This window comes from Pipistrellus hanaki, assembly GCF_964339955.1.
Source record: "Pipistrellus hanaki genome assembly, chromosome: 17".
In the NCBI taxonomy this organism is placed as follows: Eukaryota; Metazoa; Chordata; class Mammalia; order Chiroptera; family Vespertilionidae; genus Pipistrellus; species Pipistrellus hanaki.
The window spans coordinates 2116450-2138816 of NC_140519.1; the positions used below are offsets into that span (position 1 = coordinate 2116450).

General features: G+C 57.5%; 2 protein-coding genes across 8 annotated transcripts in view; one reads left to right on the forward strand and one right to left on the reverse strand.

Moving 5' to 3' along the window:
• Positions 1 to 18053, forward strand: part of WWP1 (WW domain containing E3 ubiquitin protein ligase 1) — a 78669-nt gene extending 60616 nt beyond the window's left edge. For all 4 annotated transcript variants that reach the window (XM_084864298.1, XM_084864297.1, XM_084864299.1 and 1 more), the window contains 14 exons: positions 1932 to 1986; positions 2070 to 2154; positions 2265 to 2393; positions 3042 to 3117; positions 3216 to 3287; positions 4992 to 5080; positions 8070 to 8229; positions 9605 to 9738; positions 9823 to 9963; positions 11693 to 11813; positions 13762 to 13866; positions 15805 to 15901; positions 16122 to 16194; positions 16766 to 18053. In XM_084864298.1, the coding sequence (XP_084720424.1) occupies positions 1932 to 1986; positions 2070 to 2154; positions 2265 to 2393; positions 3042 to 3117; positions 3216 to 3287; positions 4992 to 5080; positions 8070 to 8229; positions 9605 to 9738; positions 9823 to 9963; positions 11693 to 11813; positions 13762 to 13866; positions 15805 to 15901; positions 16122 to 16194; positions 16766 to 16865 (1437 nt within the window). In that variant the 3' untranslated portion in view covers positions 16866 to 18053. The remainder of the gene's footprint in view (positions 1 to 1931; positions 1987 to 2069; positions 2155 to 2264; positions 2394 to 3041; positions 3118 to 3215; positions 3288 to 4991; positions 5081 to 8069; positions 8230 to 9604; positions 9739 to 9822; positions 9964 to 11692; positions 11814 to 13761; positions 13867 to 15804; positions 15902 to 16121; positions 16195 to 16765) is intronic.
• Positions 18054 to 20338: 2285 nt separating this feature from the next.
• RMDN1 (regulator of microtubule dynamics 1) overlaps positions 20339 to 22367 on the reverse strand; it is a 33860-nt gene continuing 31831 nt past the window's right edge. For 3 of the 4 annotated variants that reach the window (XM_084864773.1, XM_084864774.1, XM_084864775.1), the window contains exons 9-10: positions 21355 to 21488; positions 20339 to 21088 (exon numbers count right to left, since the gene is read on the reverse strand). In XM_084864773.1, coding sequence (XP_084720899.1) covers positions 21038 to 21088; positions 21355 to 21488 — 185 coding nt within the window. In that variant the 3' untranslated portion in view covers positions 20339 to 21037. The remainder of the gene's footprint in view (positions 21089 to 21354; positions 21489 to 22367) is intronic. The other variant, XR_014793217.1, reaches the window with a different exon arrangement.

Sequence of the window (22367 nt, forward strand, 5' to 3'; positions counted from 1 at the left end):
GCAGGCAGAGGCAGATAGGGTGATCAGGCTGGCAGAGAGGGGGGCAGTTAGGGGCAATCAGGCAGGCAGGCAAGTGAGCGGTTAGGAGCCAGCGGTCCAGGATTGTGAGAGGGATGTCCGACTCCCAGAGATCAGGCTGAACCCGGCATTGGACATCTCCCAAGGGTCTCGGATTGGAGAAGGTGCAGGCTGGGCTGAAGGGAACCCCCCTCCCATGCACGAATTTCTTGCACCAGGCCTCTAGCTTCTTCATAAAATACTGTCTCTTTGCAAACTCCCAGCCTTTTGCCTTTCCTTACGATCATTTTGCTGGTTGTAAGTGAAATCATGGCGCTCCTGGTTTCACTTAAGGCCAGCCTCACCCTGCGGAGCTCCGCTGGTCTGTTGCCAGGTTCTGAAACAGCCCTGGGCTCTCTGAGCCCACCAGAGATATTCCTGGGCTTAGGGATACTTTTGTCCCCAAACTCTGATGTACTTGAAAATTTGGTAATTTATTTGTTGCCATAAGCAAACATTTATAAGTTTAAAAAAATAAACTAAAAAATCTTTGTTAAATGGGTTTGGTCACAGGAAGTAGAAAATGTAAATTTTAAGAACTGGGCATCTCTAGATAGTGTTATGAGGCAACTTAAATACCAAATCTACAGGCAGGTGATGGACAGGAGGTAGGAAAGACTGGACGGAAAACCAGCCGCCAGCCTCGTGCAGAGTGAGCTGACCGGGCAGTGCAGGGCCACTCTCCTGGGCTCTGCTGCCGGGCAGGGGCCACTCCTGCACTGCAGCGGCCTGGGACGGGCTCGGGAGTGTGCTGACATGTCGTCTGACTGTAGGAACCAGAGGTGGTGTGTGTGTGTGTGTGTGTGTGTCCTGCGTGTCGCAGGAGCACCTGGGGGCAGGCTGCCTCAGGTAACAGGTGTCATCAGAACTGTGCCCCTGCCCGTGACAGCCCGGGAACGGATGGAGGCTGGTTGTCCAAGAACATCGCCAAGTCTGGGGAGCCCAGGCCAGTCCTCTCTGGCTCGTCATGCCATCCGATCTGGCTGTGTCATGGCTCCTCTCTCCCTACCGAGTCCTGCTCCTCCCCCTGGCTCCTCCCCATGGAGTCCTGCTCCTCCCCCTGGCTCCTCCCCATGGAGTCCTGCTCCTGACCTTCATCCTGTGTCACTGCTGTCCTGGGCCTTGCTTCCAGTCGAGGAAGGAGGACAGAAGGACTGAGAGGGCCATGACGTGGGAAGGAGATGGCTCTCTAGCAATTGCTCGCTCTTTCACGTGGAAGGGAGGCTCTCGGCAAGTCTTTGCCCCCGCCCCAACCTGGGCAGTGGCCATCCCACCATCCCTGCTGCTGTGGCCGGGACGGAGAGCTCGGAGCCCGGCCTGCTGCGAGGGGCACTGAGCATAGTGGCAGTGCCTGCTTGGAGTGCCCACGTGTCTACCAGGACACGCGTGCCGTCACGGGAAACGGCTTCTCCGGTCACGATTCCACGTTTGTCCTTCTTGTCGAACTGACGGTGGGAGGTTCACGTTTGCTTCAGAACACGTGTCTGGGCTATACTAAAGGGGAAGCGGAGTGCGTTATGTATGTGTGAGTCTATGCGAGAGAGAATGTTCAGGCAGTTTGTTCGCATGGGTCTGCTGGGCCCTTGTTTTAAAGATAACTGGCAATCGCTCTGCTTTCTAACCAATCCTGCCGCCCGCCTGGCGTCCCGGCCCGGTGCCGTCCCCTCTGGTGCCTCGGCCACGGGAGCGGGGCACGCGCTCCGAGTCCCGGAGGAAAGTCCACGCGGGGACCCTGGCCACGGCCTGTCGGTGTTCCGAGTCCTGCCGGCTGCTCACACGCCGTCCGGAGGCTGCAGGGAGGGCTGGTGCCGCCCTGCCTGGCCGTCTCCGCTTCCGTGTGAAGACCCTCCCCCTGCTGTCGTTTCTCTCCGCAGGCTTCGGTGCTGGCTGCAGAAAGCGACCCGTACGGGCCTTTGCCGCCAGGCTGGGGTAAGCGAACGTGTTGGTGGTAAAAATACCTGCCGGGTGCATATTGAAATGGTTATTAAATGCTGTGTTCACTCTGTTTTTAGAAAAAAGAGTAGATTCAACAGACAGAGTTTACTTCGTGAATCATAACACAAAAACCACGCAGTGGGAAGACCCAAGAACTCAAGGGTACGTCCGTATCCCAGCCTGGCCTCCGTCCTCTGCGCCTGTGGCTAGAACCAGGTGACCCTTGACCCATGCCTCGGTGCCTGGAGGTCGCCTGATGGCCTGTCTTTCAGCCTACAGAACGAAGAGCCCCTGCCCGAGGGCTGGGAGATCAGGTACACGCGGGAAGGCGTGCGGTACTTCGTGGACCACAACACCCGGACCACCACCTTCAAAGACCCTCGCAACGGGAAGTCGTCCGTGTGAGTGGCAGCCAGGCTCTTCCTGCTGTTTCCTCGGGGCGCAGGGCAGCTGCTGGCTCAGCTTCACCTTGGGACCAAGAAACTTGTCCCCTCTGTCAGCTCCCGGGAGCAGCCATGTGCTCAGCGGGCGTGCTCCCTGTCCGGGAGGGGCCGGCGCCCTGCCTCTCGTCCGTGTGCGGAGCGAACGCCCTGAACCCGGCTGTGCGAGGACTCCCTCCGTCCAGGTGTCCCCTCGGGCAGGCGGCGAAAGCTCTCTGCTGGGCTCAGGCTCGCTGGGCAGGAGAGCCGGGTGCGGCCCTGCCTGCTGCCCACTTGGCCCTCCTCCCTGGCCCCTGAGCCGCTGGCCCGGGCTCCCATCTGGCTGTGCTTGCCATCTGTTTTCGTGTCGGCTCTGGGTTCAGGTGCAGAATTGCCTCCCGTCCCTCTATGCAGGTCCTCTGACCTCGAGGTTAAGGTCACCAGTCTGCGTGGGTGTGGGTGTTGCTCTAACCCCGTCTCCACAGAGCCCGGTCCCAGCGCAGCCTCGTCCGTGTGCGGGGTCCGGGTCCTGCTGCCCGAGGCGCTGCTCCCGGCCAGTGAGGCCGGTGCCCAGCCTGGCGCTGGGGGTCCGGCCACCCTGCCGAGCTGACCCGCTGCTCTCTCCTCCAGAACGAAAGGCGGCCCGCAGATCGCCTACGAGCGCAGCTTTCGGTGGAAGCTGGCTCACTTCCGGTACCTGTGCCAGGTAAGGGGCGACCGGTCTCCCGCCCCCGCTCCGTCCTCTGCAGGCAGCGCTCCTCCGGCTCACGCTGCTGCCCTGGGGTGTGTTTTGTTTGTTTCTAGTCCAACGCGCTCCCCAGCCACGTGAAGATCAACGTGTCCCGGCAGACGCTGTTCGAAGATTCCTTCCAGCAGGTGAGGCTCGCTCAGAAGCCAGAGGCTGGCCTGTGGGTCAGCGGCGTTAGGCACTGGCGCGTGCAGAGGGCAGCCAGCATGGCATTTCACTCGCCCCACGCACCCTGCGCCTGACGGGCCAGGCGGGGCTGACAGTCGCTCTTTCGGCCTGGGCGAGGTGGCAGGTGGAGCTGCCCAGCTGCTGGGATGAGGGGCACGTTGACACTTAGCTGAGACCTCACTGACTGGCAAAGGTCTTGGTCACCTACCCCGTTAAATGGAAATGGACGGGGTAAGCTACGCAGTCGTTTGCATATGCCTGTCTAACCCTGCGCCGGCCCGTGTGAATGCCGTGCTCCCGAGGCCCTGGCCTCTGCCCGTGGCTGGGCTGCCCGTGGGGCCGGTGCCCGGAGCGCCCGGAGCGCCCGGTGCGCAGCCAGCCCGTGGTGGGCGGGAAGCGGGCAATGGTCTGCTCGCCGAGTCCTCCACACAGCCTTTCAGGGTGAAGCAGTGGTGAGGGGAGAGCTCCTCACGGAAGTCCGTCCTGTCTCCCACATCCTGCCAGGACCCGGGCCTGGGTGTCAGGGCAGGGCTCCCCTGCAGCTGCCACAGCTGGGGACCGCTTAGCAGAGGCAGAGGCCCGTCCGCGCTGTCTGAGCTGTGGTTCGGGAAGGGGGCCTGTGCTCAGGGGCTGCCTGTGCTCTGGGCTCGCCTGGGACGGGCATGGCCTGCTGGATGTGCAGCCGCGGCTCGGGTGCCCGCCTGGGCCTGACCACGCGTGTAGCCGCGGCTCGGGCTCTAAAGTGGGATGGGGTTCACCATTCTCCAGAAGGGAAGCCTAGTCCCTGGGGCCTGGATCGGAAGCCAGCAGGGGTCACGCACACGGCCGGCGGCGGTCGTGAAGACTCACCGCGGTGCATGCACATCTCACGTGCTTCCTGCTCCAGCCGAAGTGGACTGAGCGAGGCTCGGCTTCTCCTCAGCGGCTCCTCCCCTCCTGCAGGCCTGGGGGGAACTCGGGGGACGTGAGGGAGGAATAGTCTCCAGCCTTCAAGAGGCGCTGAGCAGGGTACAGCATGGCAAGTGCAAGGGTGGAGACACCAAGGGGCGAGCCGAACCGCACTCGAGCCAGCCGCCTGGTCTGCAGGTGCAGGCGGTACTGTGTGACCTAAGGAAGGGTGTAGCTTTGAAAATACAGATGAAATCTACGTTGCATTGTTTAGGTTTCTTTGTTTGGGGAGTTTTTAAATATATTTTATTGGTTTTTTTTACAGAGAGGAAAGGAGAGGGATAGAGAAAAACATCAATGAGAGAGAAACATTGATCAGCTGCTTTCTGCACACTCCCTACAGGGAATGTGCCCGCAACCAAGGTACATGCCCCTGACTGGGATCCAACCTGGGACCTTTGAGTCCACAGGCCAATGCTCTATCCATTGAGCCAAACGGGTTAGGGCCCTGGTTGGCAAACTGTGGCTTGGGAGCCACATGCACCTCTTTGGCTCCAAAATACCACAGCCTGGGCGAGTCTATTTTGAAGAAGTGGCATTAGAAGAAGTTTAAGTTTAAAAAATTTGGCTCTCAAAAGAAATATCAATCATTGTACTGTTGATATTTGGCTCTGTTGACTAATGAGTTTGCCGACCACTGGGTTAGGGCATGTTGCATTGTTTTTAGAAGAAACTGTGCTACATGTTTGTGTTTCAGTGTTCCTGTTTCTTTGTAGATTATGGCATTAAAACCCTATGACCTGAGGAGGCGACTCTATGTAATATTCAGAGGAGAAGAAGGACTTGATTATGGTGGTTTAGCAAGGTAAGCTAACGCATCTGCTTTTTTTTTTTTTTTTTTAAGTTTTTAAAAAAATATATTTTATTGATTTTTTACAGAGAGGAAGGGAGAGAGATAGAGAGCTAGAAACATCGATGAGAGAGAAACATCGACCAGCTGCCTCTTGCACACCCCCTACCGGGGATGTGCCCGCAACCAAGGTACATGCCCTTGCCCGGAATCGAACGTGGGACCTTTCAGTCCACAGACCGATGCTCTACCACTGAGCCAAACCAGCTTCGGTCACATCTGCTTTTAATAGTGTGTCTCCATTTATGCAATGGATGTGTTCTTGAAAAGCTATATTTTTAATAGCAACCCAGTGTTATTTTAAAAATCAAAATTAGCCGAAACCCGTTTGGCTCAGTGGATAGAGCGTCGGCCTGTGGACTGAAAGGTCCCAGGTTCGATTCCGGTCAAGGGCATGTACCTTGGTTGCGGGCACATCCCCGGTAGGGGTGTGCAAAAGGCAGCTGGTCGATGTTTCTCTCTCATCGATGTTTCTAACTCTCTATCCCTCTTTCTTCCTCTCTGTAAAAAATCAATAAAATATATTTTTAAAAAATCCAAAATTAAAATAGGTGCATAATTCTAGAGGTAACCTCATGGCCTCATTTCTCTCCACGTGTACATGTGTGTCTGCGTGTGCTGTGCATGTGTTTGCTGTGTTTACATGTGGACATCTCTTCTCGTCCCCGTGGAGCCAGCTCTCCGCAGCGCTGCCCTGGCCCCCGTGCAGGCGCCGTCCCTCGCGGGCAGCATGCAGGCCGTCATGGCGCCCACGGTGCGCAGCCGGTGTGTCTGTGTTAGTCCAGTCGGAGTCCTGCTGAGAGTTCAGTTGTCCACATTCACTCACTCTACTGAACAGGAGACACTTGGGAGCTGTGGTAGGAAATCAGTGTTTCCCACAGTTGCTTTGTGCACACCTAGTTTGACAGTAATTTAGTTTTTAGCAAAATACTTTGATGAAGTCTTTCCGAAGAATTAAACTTGCTTTCATCGAGACAACTCCCTCTCTGACCACATGTTCCCCGGCCAGGACCACCAGGCGCAGCAGGAGGGGGGAGGGGGCATCAGCTTCGGTTGAATTAGAATGTTTTCTCGTTTTAAGGTTTTTTGAAAAAGCAGCACTGCCTGTCAGAGTAAGTGTCCGTATACGTCTGTTGTGTCCCATGGTGGGAAAGGCTCGGGCACTGCAGGCAGGCGGGCGCACTCGGGCATGAAGCCAGTGGTTTGCACAGCTCAGACTTCAGTTGTCTGAGCCTCTCGCCGCCCCTGCTGGGCTTAGTTTTACTCTGACGCGTTACTGCAGGCAGGCAGCTCCACGGACCATGCTTCCTTCTCCCCACGCCTTGTTTAGATGGCGTGTAGCTTTTGGCTCAGAACTCACATGGTGGCTGCTCCCTACGTGTTCAGAAGGGCTGTTCTGTTGCTTTGGTGTACACACGGCAGCTTGGCCGATGGAGATTGCTCGCACGAAGGCCATGCGGACGCGCCTCCTCCCTCTGGCGTGGCTGTGGCCGGGGTTCAGTCCTTGGCCTTTGCGCTCAGTGATGTCAGGATTGCGGTTTATAGATAAAGGTGGTTTAAGGAGTGTAGCATGCTCTTCCTTGATGTAGGGACGTTTTCTCTGTTGTGTGCCTGAGTCCTTTTCGGTTCCGTGTCCGTTCTCAGGAACACCAGTCGGCGGGGTGTGTGTGTGTGTGTGGTCTCCTCTGGTCTCGGCTCTTTCTCTTGTGCTTTCCCCTGTGTCTTGGTGCTCCCACTGGCCCCACGCCCTTTGCAGTGCTGCCTGCTGCTGCTGCTGCGATGATTTCCTCTGGCTCTGCTGGCTCCTGCACTCAGGGTTTTCAGCTCTGTGTCCTCCGTTATTGGCGGGAGGAGGGGTGTGCTGTATGCTGCTCTCAGAGTGTCCCTCTTCCCGTTGTGCAGCCAGGCCAGAGGCCAGGTGTTCTCCGAGCTGTGTTTGCTGACAGTGATGTGCAACAGCAGGACTGGCTGCTCTGGGCCCAGCCTTTCTAGGCCTGGCCCGGCCCCGCCCCCTCGGGCACACAGGAAGTCCAGGGCGGTTGGGGAGGGGACTGGTTGGGGAGGGGACTGGATTAGCTGTAGGAAGTGGCTCCTAGGCTCCTATCACTTCTGAGCTGATTTTGTCTGGGACTCCTTCCTGGTCAAAAAACATTTGTCAATGGGCTGCCAGGCTGGGTCTAGCTCCCATTTTTATTGTAAATTTAAAAAATTGCTTGACATTAAAGACAATTACTAGATTATGCTTAAGAATAAAGATTTCAGGGTTTTTTTTTTAAGTCTGATGTTCTCAAGTGGCATCGATTGGCTGAATCAGAGGCGCTGCAGGGATTGTATTGGGCACTCACTCCCGTGCCCGCTCTGCCTGTCAGAGGACTGATTATATGCCCAGAAATCATTGTGCTTTAAACGGATAAAACTTCGATGAGGGATGGGGGGTGGGGAGGAGGGTTGTGGCCCTTGTGCCCAATCACCAGCCACTGCATTGGAGCTGCTTTAGAAGAAATGGAGCTTTCTTTGTCATAGAAATTATTAATCTTTACATAGCTGCGTTTCACCGATTAGACACCTATAAATGAGGCAGCATAGGAGGTAATAAGTCAGAGAATGGTTATCTCATTTTAGTTCCGTTTTAATGCATTGTGGTAAACTCAGGGCCCAGGCACCAGGCTGCGGTCGGGTCGGCAGGAGCCCTGCCTGCGTTATGGAGTGAGGGTCACACAGCTGTCCGGGGGTGGCCTCCCTGTCGGGGAACTGACGGTCTGGGAGGGGCAGGTCGTCTGCTGGAAAGAACCCCCAGCTGCTGGGTGGGTGTGAGCGGGACGGAGGGAACCGAGGCGGACGGGGGCGGCACCCGCAGCCGCAGACCGGGCACGGGGGCAGCACTGTGTGCGGGCGCTGCAGCCCTGGTGCGGTGGACGCCGGCAGACTCGCCCTGTCTCCCCAGGGAATGGTTTTTCTTGCTCTCCCACGAAGTCCTGAACCCCATGTACTGCTTGTTCGAGTACGCGGGCAAGAACAACTACTGCCTGCAGATCAACCCCGCGTCCACCATCAACCCGGACCACCTCTCCTACTTCTGCTTCATCGGCCGCTTCATCGCCATGGTGAGCCGGCGGACAGACGCAGGCAGCAGACGCACGTGCTCAGCCGGGCGGCTTGTAGCTCCGCCTTCAGGGCAGAGGGAGCCTCGGGCAGGGCTCCGGGGGCAGTTCTGGCCCTGGGACCGAGGCCACACAGTCTGGCCTCGGTTTTCTGCACAGACTGCGCTGCTGGTGAAGACCTGTGGTTGGGGGCGGTGCGGGCAGGGAGGCCTGGGGGTAGGAGGGAGGGTGTCGAGGGAAGCCGTGTGTCCCCTTGCTGCCGGCTTCCTGAGGTGCAGGGTCCTGGCAAGAGCCAGCCTGGGAGCTGGGCATCAGACTGGGTTTGGTTTGCTGGGTTCAGACTCCGGTGGACAGGGGTGAACAGGCAGCGGAAGACGACGGCAGAGGGGCAGCGGGGGGGGGGGGGGGGGGGGGCGGGCCGGCTGCGTGCACAACAAGGCGCAGGTGTGGCCGGTGGAAGCCAAGGGCCTGTGTCAGGGAGAGGAGCTGAGAGGAACCAGGAAGAGCCAAGGAGGAGGGCTGAGCCCCAGGGGACTGGTGACAGGAAGGAGAGGGAGGGCTGTGCGGCAGGTGGAGCAGGGCGCAGTGGCCAGGAGCCCGGGAGAGAGCAGAGGGCCAGGAAGTGTGTGAGGGCCAGAGAGGCGGGCAGTGGCAGGCAGATGTGGGTGGAGGGTGAGGGGCCAGCGTCCCTCTGCTGCTGCTGATGGTGCAGAGAGAGGAGGAGAGGCCAGCAGAGCTCGGAGCGCTGAGAGGCCTCGCAGGGCTGGGCGTGAGCTGTGGGACCTGGCGGAGGCTGTGTCCCAGGTGGCAGAGCCCGCCAGCCCGGTGCCAGGCAGCTCCACGGGCGCCCTGCGTGGGCAGGCCTCGGCTGGAGGCTGAGCGCCGGGTTTCCAGGCGTGGGGTTTGAAGGGGGGCGTCTGAGGTGACAGAAGGCTTGGGGCCCGGGCAGAGGTCGCTGCTGTGACGGCCGCAGGTTCCCAGCCTGGTGCAGGTGGGGGCACCGAGGCGACTAAGGGATCTCGGGGACCGCCCTCACGGCGGCCGTGACGGAGCTGAGCGGGTTCCTGAGGTTACGGCCCTGAAGGGGCTGAGAGCCGGCTCGGGAAGCTCCCCCGTGGTGCTGGGACCCGCAGCACCTGGGTCGGGTCCTGACCCGGCTCTGAGCCCAGACAGCTGGGCCACAGCCACGTGCAGGGCCCCGAGCAGGGAAGGCAGGACGTGCCCGGCAGCCCTGAGCCCCCGGCACAGTGGGGAGAGCAGGATCGGGGCGCCCTGGTTAGAAAGTGCGTTGGCGGGGAGAAGGGGGGCTCGTCCCTCTGGGACGCTCGCAGGAAGCCGTCTGCAAACTTCCAACCAACAGCGCTTTGTTCTCTCGCAGGCGCTTTTCCACGGGAAGTTCATCGACACTGGCTTCTCCTTGCCCTTCTACAAGCGCATGCTGAGCAAAAAGCTGACGATTAAGGACCTGGAATCCATCGATCCTGAGTTTTATAACTCCCTCATCTGGATAAGGTTGGAGGGTGATCTCACTGTGGCATTTTCTGGAAACCAGCTGCTCTGTCTCTGAGTCAGAGTGTCTGTATGTTTCCCACCCAGAGACAACGACATCGAAGAATGTGGCTTAGAAATGTACTTCTCCGTGGACATGGAGATCCTGGGGAAAGTGACCTCGCATGACCTGAAGCTGGGCGGCGCCAGCATCCTGGTGACGGAGGACAACAAGGACGAGTACATTGGGTGAGGCTCCCGCGGCACCGGGTCCTCGTTTTCCTTCCCTCGCTCCGTGGCATCAGTGGGCCCTCAGCGGGACTCGGGTTCCGCCCTGCAGTCACTCTCCTCCTGTGTCCCTCCCACAGCAGAGCGAGGCTTTGTGGGGGTGACGGGCCGCCCTGACTGACGAGCAGGGCTCGTCTCTCAGGACATCTCACCTGCCCTCGCACTCTGCCCTGTCAGATGCTCCCGGCCATTTCAGGCTGTCCTCTTGAACTCTGACCCCACAACTCCCCCTGGCTGTCCCCCCTTCCTCCTCCCCTGTGCGTGTCCCACCACAGCTTCTGTCCCAGCTTCTTCCTCCAGCTGCTCCGAGGCGTCAGCCTCCAGGCCGTGTTCTGTGCGGGTCCTCCCCGAACCCGGGACTGTTCCATCTGCAGCCAGGTGGACTCAGACTTCCCGGCATAGAACACCGGCCCTGGCTGCAGGCTGAGCCCGCAGCCCCCCCACGCGGCCCTGCCGGAGCTCAGGCAGCCTCCCAGGCGGCAGGAGACCCGAATGCACGGCCACTGGCTGTCATGGCTTCAGATCAGGGACTATTCTTCCTCTCAAAGTGGTCACCATTCTCATTAAAGACTGGTAGCTCACACACGGCACGAAGCAGCTCGCAGGCCGACGGCCCTCCTCTGCCCTTCCTGGCCTCGGCCGTGCTTCTCACTTCCCCGCCGCCTGGGCCTGCTGCTGGCCCGCCCTGGCCTCCTTTCAGACTCAGATTCTCGGTGTCTTCCTTTCAGATTCCTCATGTTTGCTTTTCCTTTTAAATATATATTTTTATTTGTATTGATTTCAGAGAGGAAGGGGGAAATAGACACATCAGTGATGAGAGAGAATCATTGGTCAGCTGCCTTCTGCACGCTCCCCACCAGGGATGGAGCCCACAACCGGGCATGTGCCCTGACTGGGAATCAAACCCTGACCTCCTGGTCAAAACCACGACCTGGGCCTGTGCCCAACCAGGATCGAGCCGCAGCATGTGGTGCCTGGGCGACGCTCACCCTGACCGCGGAGCCCCGGCCAGGGCTGCCTCGCTTTCTGGTCATCCACGCTGCACTCCTCGGTCACACTCCCATCAGCTCCAGCTCGGGCCCCTGCAGGCCACACATAGGCGCAAGCCCAGCCTGCTGCTCCGCCCTCCGGGGAGCTTCCCCGGGCAGTTCCTGGTCCAGGACTGGAATGGACATGCCATGAGCTCTCTTTGACACTGCAGTCCTTAAGGTCCTGTGTCCCCTCCTCCTGCCCCAGGCCACTCACAGCCTCCCTCCCTCTGAGCGGGCATTCCGAGGCGACGGCTGGCCTGTGCTCGGAGTGTCATTGCTCCTGGAAGAGCAGGCCGAGGCTGCCAGCCCTGCCATGTGCTCCTCTGCTCCTCCCTCCACAGCTGCCCGCCTCCTCCAGCGCTGATCCTCCTCCTGCGTGTCCCCTCTGAATGTTCGGACCCTCCGGCTCTCCCAGAAACCCGCAGGAGCCCTTCCTAGCAGGGACACACCCCTCTGTCCAGCACATGCCCTGCTGTCCCTGTGGTGGCCACACCTCGAATCCCACCCCACCCTTTACAGCTGCACGTGTGCTGGGCCTGATGTCCTCAGGTGGACGCGTGTTACCTCAAAATCAGCACATGAACAGTTTTGTGGAGCACAGACGGTGTGTGTAGAAAAGCGCTGTTCTGAGCCTCAGTGACCTCTGACCGTCTCCGCAGCCTCATGACCGAGTGGCGCTTCTCGCGTGGCGTGCAGGAGCAGACGCAGGCCTTCCTGGACGGCTTCAACGAGGTGGTGCCCCTGCAGTGGCTGCAGTACTTCGACGAGAAGGAGCTGGAGGTGAGGCTCCGGGGCGTTGTCCTCAGAAACGGAGGCTGCTGGCGTCCACAGATCCCGTGGCACAACCGGGCGCGCCTCCCGGGGGGGTGGGCTCTCCCAGCCGACGGCCTGGGCAGTCAGCGGCCAGACCAAGGGGCCTCCCGGGGCAGCTGTGCCTCGTGGGGGCCTCCAGGAGGCCTGGTTTGGGAGCGAGTTGCCCAACGGTCAGATTTTATTTTTTACTTTTTTTACTGATTACAGAGAGGGAGAGATACCTAGAAACATCAATGATGAGAGAGAATCATTGATCGGCTGCCTCAAACCTGCAACCCAGGCATGTGCCCTTGACCGGAATTGAACCCGGGACCCTTCAGTCCACAGGCCAATGCTCTGTCCTCTGAGCCAAATGGCGAGGGCTGTAGGAGTTCTTTGTATCAGCTGCATACCAGACTTTTGCCAGAATAACTTCTCTAATCAAGTATATTCCCACGGTTCTGTACGCTATCCCTCAAATAGGCGGAGGCCTGTGTCTTAGAGTCTTTGCATTCTCTTTGTCTCTGGACTGCTGCTCTCAGATCCGCAGACCTCCCTGTCACTGTTCCACTGGCCCTTTCTGTGAGGCATTCCTTACACTTCCTGTTTGAAAGAGGCACCCCCTTCTGTGTTCTCTGCATAGCACACACCCTAGGACAGCTGTATTTGTTGCCCAGTCTTCTGTGTAAAGAATAGTACTGAACAAGATGACCCCAGCCATCCTATATAATAAAGAGGTAATATGCAAATTGACCATCATTCCAACACACAAGATGGCTGCCCCCATGTGGACACAAGATGGCTGGCAGAGAAGGGCAGTTGGGGGTGACCAGGCCAGCAGGGGAGGGCAGTTAGGGGCAATTGGGCCAGCAGGGGAGCAGTTAGGTGTCGATCAGGCTGGCAGGGGAGTGGTTAGGAGCAATCAGGCAGGCAGGCAGGCAGGTGAGCAGTTGGGTACCAGCAGTCCCAGATTGTGAGAGGGATGTCCCAGTTTGGAGAGGGTGCAGGCTTGGCTGAGGAACACACACACACCAACCCCTTCCCCCCACTAAGTGCACACATTTCATGCAGTGGGCCTCTAGTAAAGAATATAGGACTGCAGATACATTCTGGGATGACAAGCCACGTTCTGAGCCAGAGCGAACCTCCGAGTGTGGTCCCTCCAGACCCTCCCTAAATGGCCGTACCGAGAGCAAGAAGGAACCCGGGTCCCACTTGCCCCCGAAAGAACTGTTGGATCTCAGCCCGCGGAGTCGTGTTGAGTTCATCTTGGCCAACGCTTTGCACGGGAAGGAAGTGATGATGTCTCGTCCGTTAGGGACACGGCTGAGACTTGCACCCAGCCCTCACCTTCTGGCCCGGGGATCCTTTCAGCGCCCCTGCCAGCAGTGAGGACAGACAGAGCCTCGGCTCTCCTTCACGTCCGATGACGGGCCTTGAGCTGGGGAAGGGCTGCGGGAGGGCCCAAGGACCAGATTTTAAAGCCATGGGCTCCCAGCCGCCTCCGCTGCACTCAGCCTTGTGGGAAGCCTGCCGGCACATACCTCACACTACCAGCTTGGCCATGGGTCAGTATTCGCGCGCTCACCAAGTACACAGCAGACGGCCAGAACTTCCGTCCTGAAAAACCGACGCCCACCAATCACCTCCATACTCCCTCCTAGCCTTAGCACCCTGTTTCCTTGTCTGCTGGCTTTTGCCAGCACAAATGAATAACTGTTTTTAAGGAAATGAGAGCATGCATTTTTAAAAAAAAAAAGCATTAGAAATTTGTTAAAAACTCATCGATAACTTGGGCTCTCGGTTAGGGTGTGTACAGCAGAGGTGCCTTGTAGCACAGCTGCTTGTGTTCTTGAGGCTGCTCCGGCTCAGTGAGCGTGGAGGTAAATGCCCGGGCTGGGGGCGGCCCCGCGACCTGATGCAGCCTCGCCCCCAGGTGATGCTGTGCGGCATGCAGGAGGTGGACCTGTCCGACTGGCAGCGGAACACCGTGTACCGGCACTACACCCGGAACAGCAAGCAGATCATCTGGTTCTGGCAGGTAACGCTCCTCCTTCCCAGGACAGTGCTCAGCCTCCCCTGCAGCCTGCTTCCGACGTGACTGACGGACACACAGCCAAGCTTGCTGGCTGCGTCCTGGTGAGAATGAGTGCGTCTCCTCTAAGGAGTGTCACGGAGTGACTCACAGGTCCGGCAACTTCAGAGTCTCCTCCAGGTGCTGAGTGCAGGGGGCGTGTGTTTATGAGACAGTCTAGGGGAACACTTAGGTGACACGAGGTGGCGTGTGCTCCGAGTTAGAGCGCCCGCAGGGCAGGGGCCTCTCCCCTGTCCAGGGTTCCGGGCATCCATGTCCCATGTACTGATCTTGAGAACGGGCTTTTGTTTTGTATGTCTCTCAAAATATAAAATGTCTGCGCCCAGGACAGACTTCACGAGCCCGGGCTGATGGGCTGGTCTGCTGTCTCGGGGAGCGTGCACTAGAGAAAGGCTGTCTGTCCTAAGGACCTGTCACCTCACTGCTGAGCACTGCAGGCCTGGCGCTTCCGGAAAGGTCTTAGAGCTCTGATCTGACTGCTGAGTGCCACCTCCCCGGCGAGCGGAGGTGGCCTGAGGGTGTGGGGAGGGGCCGAGCGATTAACTAACTGTCCCTCAGCGCTCTGCCTGGAGCCCTCCTGGATGCAGGGGGGAGGGACACGGGCCAGTGCACAGAGCCTGGGGGCGGGAGAAGGGGTGTTTGGCTCAAAGGATCCTCCTGCCGAGGAGCTTGGGGATGGGAGCAGGCCGCTGAGGCCGAGGGGGAGCTGCCAGGCAGCCTCGTCCCGTCCCTTAGCTTACCCCAGCAGGTCAGTTTGCACATGTCTAAGCCTGCGGGGTGGAGCCCAGGCCTCTTAAGGCCCAGGACTGTTTGCTGGTGTGGCTGGTGTTGGGGACAGCTGCTCAGTGGTGCCTTATCTGCCGAGTGTGTCAGCGCTCAGCTGTGCACGGCCACGTCCGGGCTGGCCTGGCACTCACTCAGCCACCTGTAAGACACGCGTCTGCTCGCTGGTAAGACCAGCTCAGAGGCGGCCGCCCCTCACTGCTCTGTGGACTGGATCCCCTAGGACCCGCTCTGGTGTCCAGTCTGCAGGACACGGGGCAGTGTTGGGAGGAAGGCAGGCCCTGGTTCAGAGGTTACTCCTGCCCCTCCCGGGCCCTGGAGGAGGACATGTCGTTTTACCGCGGGGCAGGGCCTTGTCTCTGGCACGTGCAGTGGGGAGGCTGAGGGAAGGGCCGGCCCCCACACTGAAGGGCTCACCCAGCAGCACGTGGCGCTCGCTGTGGGGCAGGGCCCCTCCTGTTCCTTCAGCGGGAGGACCTGGTCCAGGGAGGACGTGTCTGAGCTTCCAGCCTCTCTCGTGTCCCTGGCACAGCGCCAGCCCTAAGAAGCCATAATGCTGCAGCCACTTATCACTTATCTTTTGAACCAACTTGTCATTTTAAAGAATACTTTACAACAGGGGTCCTCAAACTTTTTAAAGTGGGGGCCAGATCACGGTCCCTCAGAGAGCTGGAGGGCCGGACTATGAACTACTAATTCCTACTGTAACACCTTGGCTGCGCTCACTGCCCAAAAAACCTGGCGGGCAGGATCAGACTCCCCTGGGGGCTGCATGTGGCCCGCGGGCCGTAGTTTGAAGATCCCTGCTTTACAACATATTTGTATTGATTTGGAGGAAGAGATAAAACACCTGAGAGAGAATCACTGATTGGCTGCCTCCTGCGCCCTCCCCTCGGATGGAGCCTGCAACCAGGGATGTGTCCTGACCAGGAACCGAACTCTGGCTTCCTAGCTCGTAGGTCCACCCTCAACCACTGAGTGACTGGCTGGGCTTGACGTTCTTCTTCATTTTCTTTAAGCAATTCAGGAATAATTTTAAATATCTACTATTTTCATTACTTAAGATAACCCGGAATTTACATCAACTTTGCCCTGTTACAGTTTGTGAAGGAGACGGACAACGAGGTGAGGATGCGTCTGCTGCAGTTTGTCACGGGGACCTGCCGCCTGCCCCTGGGCGGCTTCGCCGAGCTCATGGGTGAGTCGCCTCGGCCGCCGTGGTCACGGGCGGGCGGCGCCGGGTGGAGGCGGCAGCGGCTCCAGATCCTGGTCTTTGTGCAGATGCGACGCTTGCTGCTGTGCCCACTGCACTCGCTCCATCACCCGCATGACCACATGACATGTTCTCTTAGGTAACTAGCTGTCAACCCCAAGGGTCTGAAGGACCGGGTAAATGTTGTCTTGTTTTTCTGGTTTAGGAAGTAATGGGCCTCAAAAGTTTTGCATCGAAAAAGTTGGGAAAGACACCTGGTTACCAAGAAGCCACACGTGGTAAGTTGGATCCTCAATGGAAGAGGGAAGCCGGTGTTGAGCTGCTTTAATGTAAGGCCCGTTATCACTGCGAGTTCATCAGTGTGGGCAGAGGGCAGTTTGGAGAACAGAGCGGGATGCTGCGAGCATGGCCCTGCCTGAGCCAGCGGCGAGCAGGCCTGGGCCGGCGGGGGCAGCCCGGCTCCGCCGCCCGCTCCCGGAGAGGCGCACAGCCCACAGCCGGCAGCAGAGCTGGGCAGGCGGGGCGGCCGCCGCAGGACCTCGGAAGGGCCCTGCCAGTGTGATGGACTGTGGGCGGTGGAGACGCAGGAAGCACATGCTTTGTACAGGGCTGTTTGCAAACCCCTGAAGTGAGCCACTGCCGACGGTGAGGGGACGTGGGAGCGGGCGGGTCCACTGCAGGGCCAGCCTGTGTGGTCTGCAAGGGGACAGACTGCCGTCAGACGGTGTCTGTGTTAACATGAAAGTCGGTGCCATAACACTTCTCCACCGTCCTTTTTCAAATGTGCTTCAAGGGCACCGTGTAGACCCTCCGCTCACCTGACTGAATAATCTGATTCTGTCTGTCCAGTTTCAATCGCCTGGACCTGCCGCCATATAAGAGTTACGAGCAACTGAAGGAAAAGCTGCTTTTTGCCATAGAAGAGACCGAGGGGTTTGGACAAGAATAGAGGAGCTGTGGCCGGAGGCTCTGCGTCCGCACCTCTGCAGACATAAAAGGTTCCGTTCTCACTGAATATGCAAAAGAACTCTTCTTTTCTACTTTATTTATTGTTCCCTTGAACTGACCGACCAGGAAAACGATCTCCCTTAACTTTGGAAGTGAGACTTTAGCTGCTCTAGTTTTATAGAGCTGCTCGACGCCACGCCAGCTCCTGCCCACGTCCGGATGCTGTTCCTCAGCTCTGCCCGCCCGCCCCCTCCCCTGCCATCTCCACACGGTGTGGTTCAGGAAGGCACTGAGGCCAAGGCCAGAGCTGACAGATGTGAGCTGGAGCCGTCAGTCTATTGGAATTAAACGCGAGAGCTGAGTGTGCTCACCGCGCCGCGACGAGGGGGTGAGTGGCAGCACGGAGTCCCCTGACCAGACCAGCACCGCCTGGCCCAGCGCCTGGGCCTGCAGGTGCGCGCTCCTCCGGGTGCTAGCACCTGTGGGACTAAAGCGGGCGGGCAGCCTGCACTATTGAAAACGTGATGGTCTTTACTCTGAATGCACAGTAAATGGATGCAATCTGATACTGAGGGACATAAAGGTAATGTCAACTTTTCCACAAACTGCCCCAAGTTTCGGTTCCTAAAACCAGATGGACGGAAGAGTTCATGAGCATCTGACTTCCAACTAATGAGTCTAATGATTTCCTACTAGTGTCTTAATATCTCCATTCCTTGAAAATTCATGAAAAATTCTATGTATCTGAATTAAATAAGCATATAAAGAAGTCTTTTGTCCTCCCCCCCCTTTCTATATAGATCATTATTTTTGTCCTAAGTAAATACTTTTTAATTATTTTTCATTATCAAGGGCATTTGCTGAACTACAAATACGAATAACAAATTAAAATCTGATGTGAATGACATTAATGCTACTTTAGCATATGGGGGCTTCCTTAATACAAAAATTTAAATTTGTATTATTTCAATATGCACTGTAAATTAACTTAAAATTTTTTATAACCACGGAAGTAACACCTTAGAATGTTAATATATTTCACTGCTGAGTACATATGAAAAATATCAGTATACAATTTAATTTCCCTAAAGTTTGTTTTGCCAAAATTTTATTTTTCTATGTATATTAGAGATTGTGTTCTGCATTTTCTCGAACTCACAGTAAAGATGCAATAAAGGCAGTGACCCACGTGGCTGAATGATTCTTTTCCCAGCCCTCACAGCCCACCCAGGCCCCTGTGCCTGTGCAGACCCAGCAAAGCCCTCTTCCCTCAGACAGCTCCCGCCGAGCAAAGGGCATGTGTCACGTGACCCCGTGGCCCTCGCCCAAGTCCAGTGATGCCCGGCACACGGCCCACACGGGGCTAACGTGAGCACCACACCATCGCACAACTGCCACCGGAACGTGTCCAAGGCAGGGTCCTACACTGCCACTCTCCTCGCCCCGCGCTGGCCCAGGGCCAGACAGGCGGCCGGCACTGACGTGCGCCCGACACCAGCTCCTCCCTCTTTAAAGGCGAGGGAGTCCGAGGCGTTCCCGCAGCATTCGGTCTCCGCTCACCGGAGGGAAACTTGCTAACAAGAAGTTGAGACTTTCAGGTTCTCACAGAACAGCAGACCCTTTGCAAGGTCAGGTTGTCAGCCTCAAAAGAAGGACACATGTCTGCAGGGCGGTCACTAACCACTGCCAGACGGAACACACTGTCCAGTGCGCACACGCGGGGGAAGGAGCCCGAGGCAGGGCCACCCAGGGAGGACATCTGGGTCCGGAAGCAGGTAGAGGTCTGGCCTGAGGGAAGGGTGGGCATCAGGCTCCTCCGAGTCAAAGGAAGAGACCGAGCCGGGAAAGGGCCTCGTCCTGGGGGAGGAAGCCCCCTGAGTCCTGGGGAGGAGATGCCTCAGGCTCCGCAGGGTTCAGCAAAGCAGGGCCCAGCAACCACCGCTGAGCTCTACCCCAGCCATGTGGGTCCCTACGGTTCACCGCACAAAGGCCCTACGGCCTGGTGCCGTCACTCGATTAGGTTAAATGCACAGGAACAGCCAGACAGTGAATCCTACCTAATAAAAGAGTAATATGCAAATTGATCATCACTCCAATACACAAGATGGCTGCCCCTATGTGGTCAAAGATGGCCAACAGGGGAGGACAGTTGTGGGCGATCAGGCCTTCAGGGGAGGGCAGTTGGGGGTGACCCAAGCCTGCAGAGGGCAGTTGGGGGTGACCATGCAAGGAGGGGAGGGCAGTTAGAGACAATTGGTCTGGCATGGGAGCATTTAGGCATCTATCAGGCTGGCATGGGAGCATTTAGGGGTCGGTCAGACTGGCAGGCAGAAGCAGTTAGGGGCAATCATGGAAAATAGGCAGGCGAACTGTTGGAAGCCACTAGTCTTGGATTATGAGAGGGACTTCCGACTGCCTGTTTAGGGATCGGGCCCAAACGGGCAGTTGGACATCCCTCCAGGGGCCCCAGATTGGAGGGTGCAGGATGGGCTGAGGGACACCCCCCCCCACACACACACACACACACACACACACACACCCTCCCCCGTGTGCATGAATTTCATGCACCGGGTCTCTAGTACAGTCAATGAAAGGAGACGGATATTAAAGAAACTGAACAAACAAAGCCAGTCTCCCGAAATGACAAAACGAGAGAGCACAGGTCGGGGGGCGGGGTGGGTGGGACTCAGGGACGCATCAGGGACCAGGGAGCTGCGAGTGCAGGCAGGCGGTCTCCCTGAGACACTCAAGTGCCCAGCTGGTGGGCAGACTCACTGCTACAGCTACATCTGGGCACGCAAGGCAGACGCACAAAGAAAAGCTAAAAAGCTCCACAGAGTATCCACAGACAGACTTCCCCGCAGCAAAAGGCTTCATTACTGAGTGATACCTCACTTCCCAGAGACCACTTGGCAGACGGCAGCCTGCCCACACCTCACCTCCCTCTGCTCACCTGCTAATCCCACACCAGGGCTCATCCAAAAAGCAGCCTCAGCCACTCCCATGAAAGTGTAGGCAGGGAAGCTCCAACATACATAACCAACCGGGCTGTGAAGGGCACAGGACCACTGGTTCTCAAAGGGGGTTCTGTAAGGCCCACTGAACAAAGGATAGTCTAAGACTGCTGGCCTGGCCCCTTCACACAATCACTGCCAAGCAAAGATGGGGAACGTTTCAGATTTCACAAAATGAAGGTAGGAAATCAAATGCAAGGTGTGACATTTGCATCTTGGTTTAAAAAGTGTAAGACTTTATTGTGACATTTGAGGAAACAAAGGGCTGGGTATCAGATGAGGAGGGGGGTTGGGTTAGGGTTCTAGCTGGTGATGGACTGGGAAGGGGTCTATATCCTGAGATAATGAAGTATTCGCCATGAACTACATAGTCTGCACTTAATTCAAGGTTCAGGAATATATATGACCACACACACACACACACACACACACAGGCAGAATCTACGTGTGACCACACACGGAGAGAAGCAGTCTACTTGTTTCCCTTCGTGTTTGACAGCACACATGAGAAACCGTGTGTTGGTCATGGGGACACCACACCTCGCCTTCTGGGGAGTCCACTTGCTCATGGACCCGCACTCAAGTCGCTCCTTTTCACAAACGGTGCTGGGGCACCAGCCAAGGACACAGCATCCGCCTGTTTAAAACATGTCCCCTTCCTCCCTCGAGTTCTGTGTTTTCACCCCATCAGGGAACAGAACCCGGGCTCTGCCCGTCACAGACCACCTCCTTGTGAGAAAATTCCCACCATGCAGACCGACCTGGCTCCCTCCCGATACACCACTGATGCCCAGCACCCCAACTCCCAACCTCCTCCCCCCCTGCCCCTTCTCTGCAGGGCCTGCTGGAGCCATCCAACTGGAACATGCCCCACATGCTTCCTCACGGCTTTGCTTCCTGCTCCCCTCCACTCCACTGACCAGTTCTCAAATGCCATGCGGGGAGCGGCTGGCACCGATGCACAGTAACCGCCCCCGCCACGGGGACACCGCACACCTCACAGCAGTCACTGCCTCTGCCTTGTTATTGTGAAGAATTCCGTGTATTTAAGTTGTCACATGGTCACACCATCAGCACTGAGAGCCGAGAACAGTCCTGGTCACACACTGCAGCGGGGAGGGCAGCTCCCTAGGTTTCGTGCGCTGCATCTCTGAAACGTTCAGTTCCTGCTATTGAACCCTGCGAGCAGCTGCGCGGCTTCCCTCTGTGTCTGCAACGAAACAACAGGGGTACCGCAGAGATCAGCTCGTGGAAGGCAGTCACCCGTGTCCACGCCCAGGGCGGCAGGCCGCCGGGACAGGCTCAGCAGTGCCTGGGGAGGCTCAGACTCCACACAGAACACCCCCCCACTGAGTAACTCAGTGCTAACATGCCCACAGAACTGAGCATGTGCTGTGCAGAACTTAGCACAGATGTCAGTACTGCATGTCTGAAACGGGCACTGCTGCTCCCAACAGGCTGCATCAGACAGCGTACCTGCTTGTCCTCCTCGGTGCGGGCCGGGTAGTCCTTGGCCTTCAGCAGCCAGAACGCGGCAAGCTTTTTGTTCTGCAGCTTCAAGTATGTCTTTCCTAAGAGAAGCAAGTTTTTGCTATAGAAGTTTGGATCCACTGTTCAAAAGAAAGAAAAATTTATCTCAGGTGAAATTGTATTGCTCTTATTTTTAAAGGCTTCTTTTGGGGCCTGAATTCCAATCATCTGTCTAGTTTATAAATGACTATCCCACTGGGACCCTCCTGTCCACCGGTTCCTGCCTCCAGACCGTCACAGCTAACCGGGAGCACCTGCAGGGGCGGCTGCCGCTGCGCACTCTCCCTCGCAGCCTTTCCTCGCAGGCGCGGGTCCAGGCGCCCAGCACAGGCCTTCCCCAGTGCCTGCTCCCTGCTCACCCTACAGGCTACAACCTAACATGCACTCAGCAGGCATGAAGCCATGACACCACACAAACACACTCACACACACACACACACACACACACACACACAGTACACGCCGGACCAGCTCGTGTGGGTGGGGCTACCCTTAAGCACAGATCAAACAAAAGCTCTGCTCTTTGGGGATTTATAAGGAAAAGGCAAGAAAAACGTGAGCACGATGAAGCTGCCTTGAGCAGGGAAGAAGGCTCCAACAGGTGTGCGTTTCAGGGTGCGAGGAGACCCAGGAGGAGCACTCCCCGGCGGAGGCTGGAGGCTGCAGGGCTGCGCGGGAAACGTAGACAGTCCTGCTGAGAACCCCCCCCCCGCCTACCAGCGAGAGCTGGGATTCCCTCCTTCAGGCTCCCTCTTAGCGAGGCCCTCGGCGCACACCCACTGCTTCCTGGTGGCTGGCCTCCGGCTGCTCCTGACTAAGCTGCCCTGCAGACTTAGGGGCATCTGCTGGCGGCTTTGCTAACTTCCTCCTGGGACCCGCATTCCTTCCTTCCTCTTCCTTCCTCTCGTTCAGCAAGTGGCCCGACAGGCCAGATAGCCCCCTTCCCTGCAGTAGCTCAG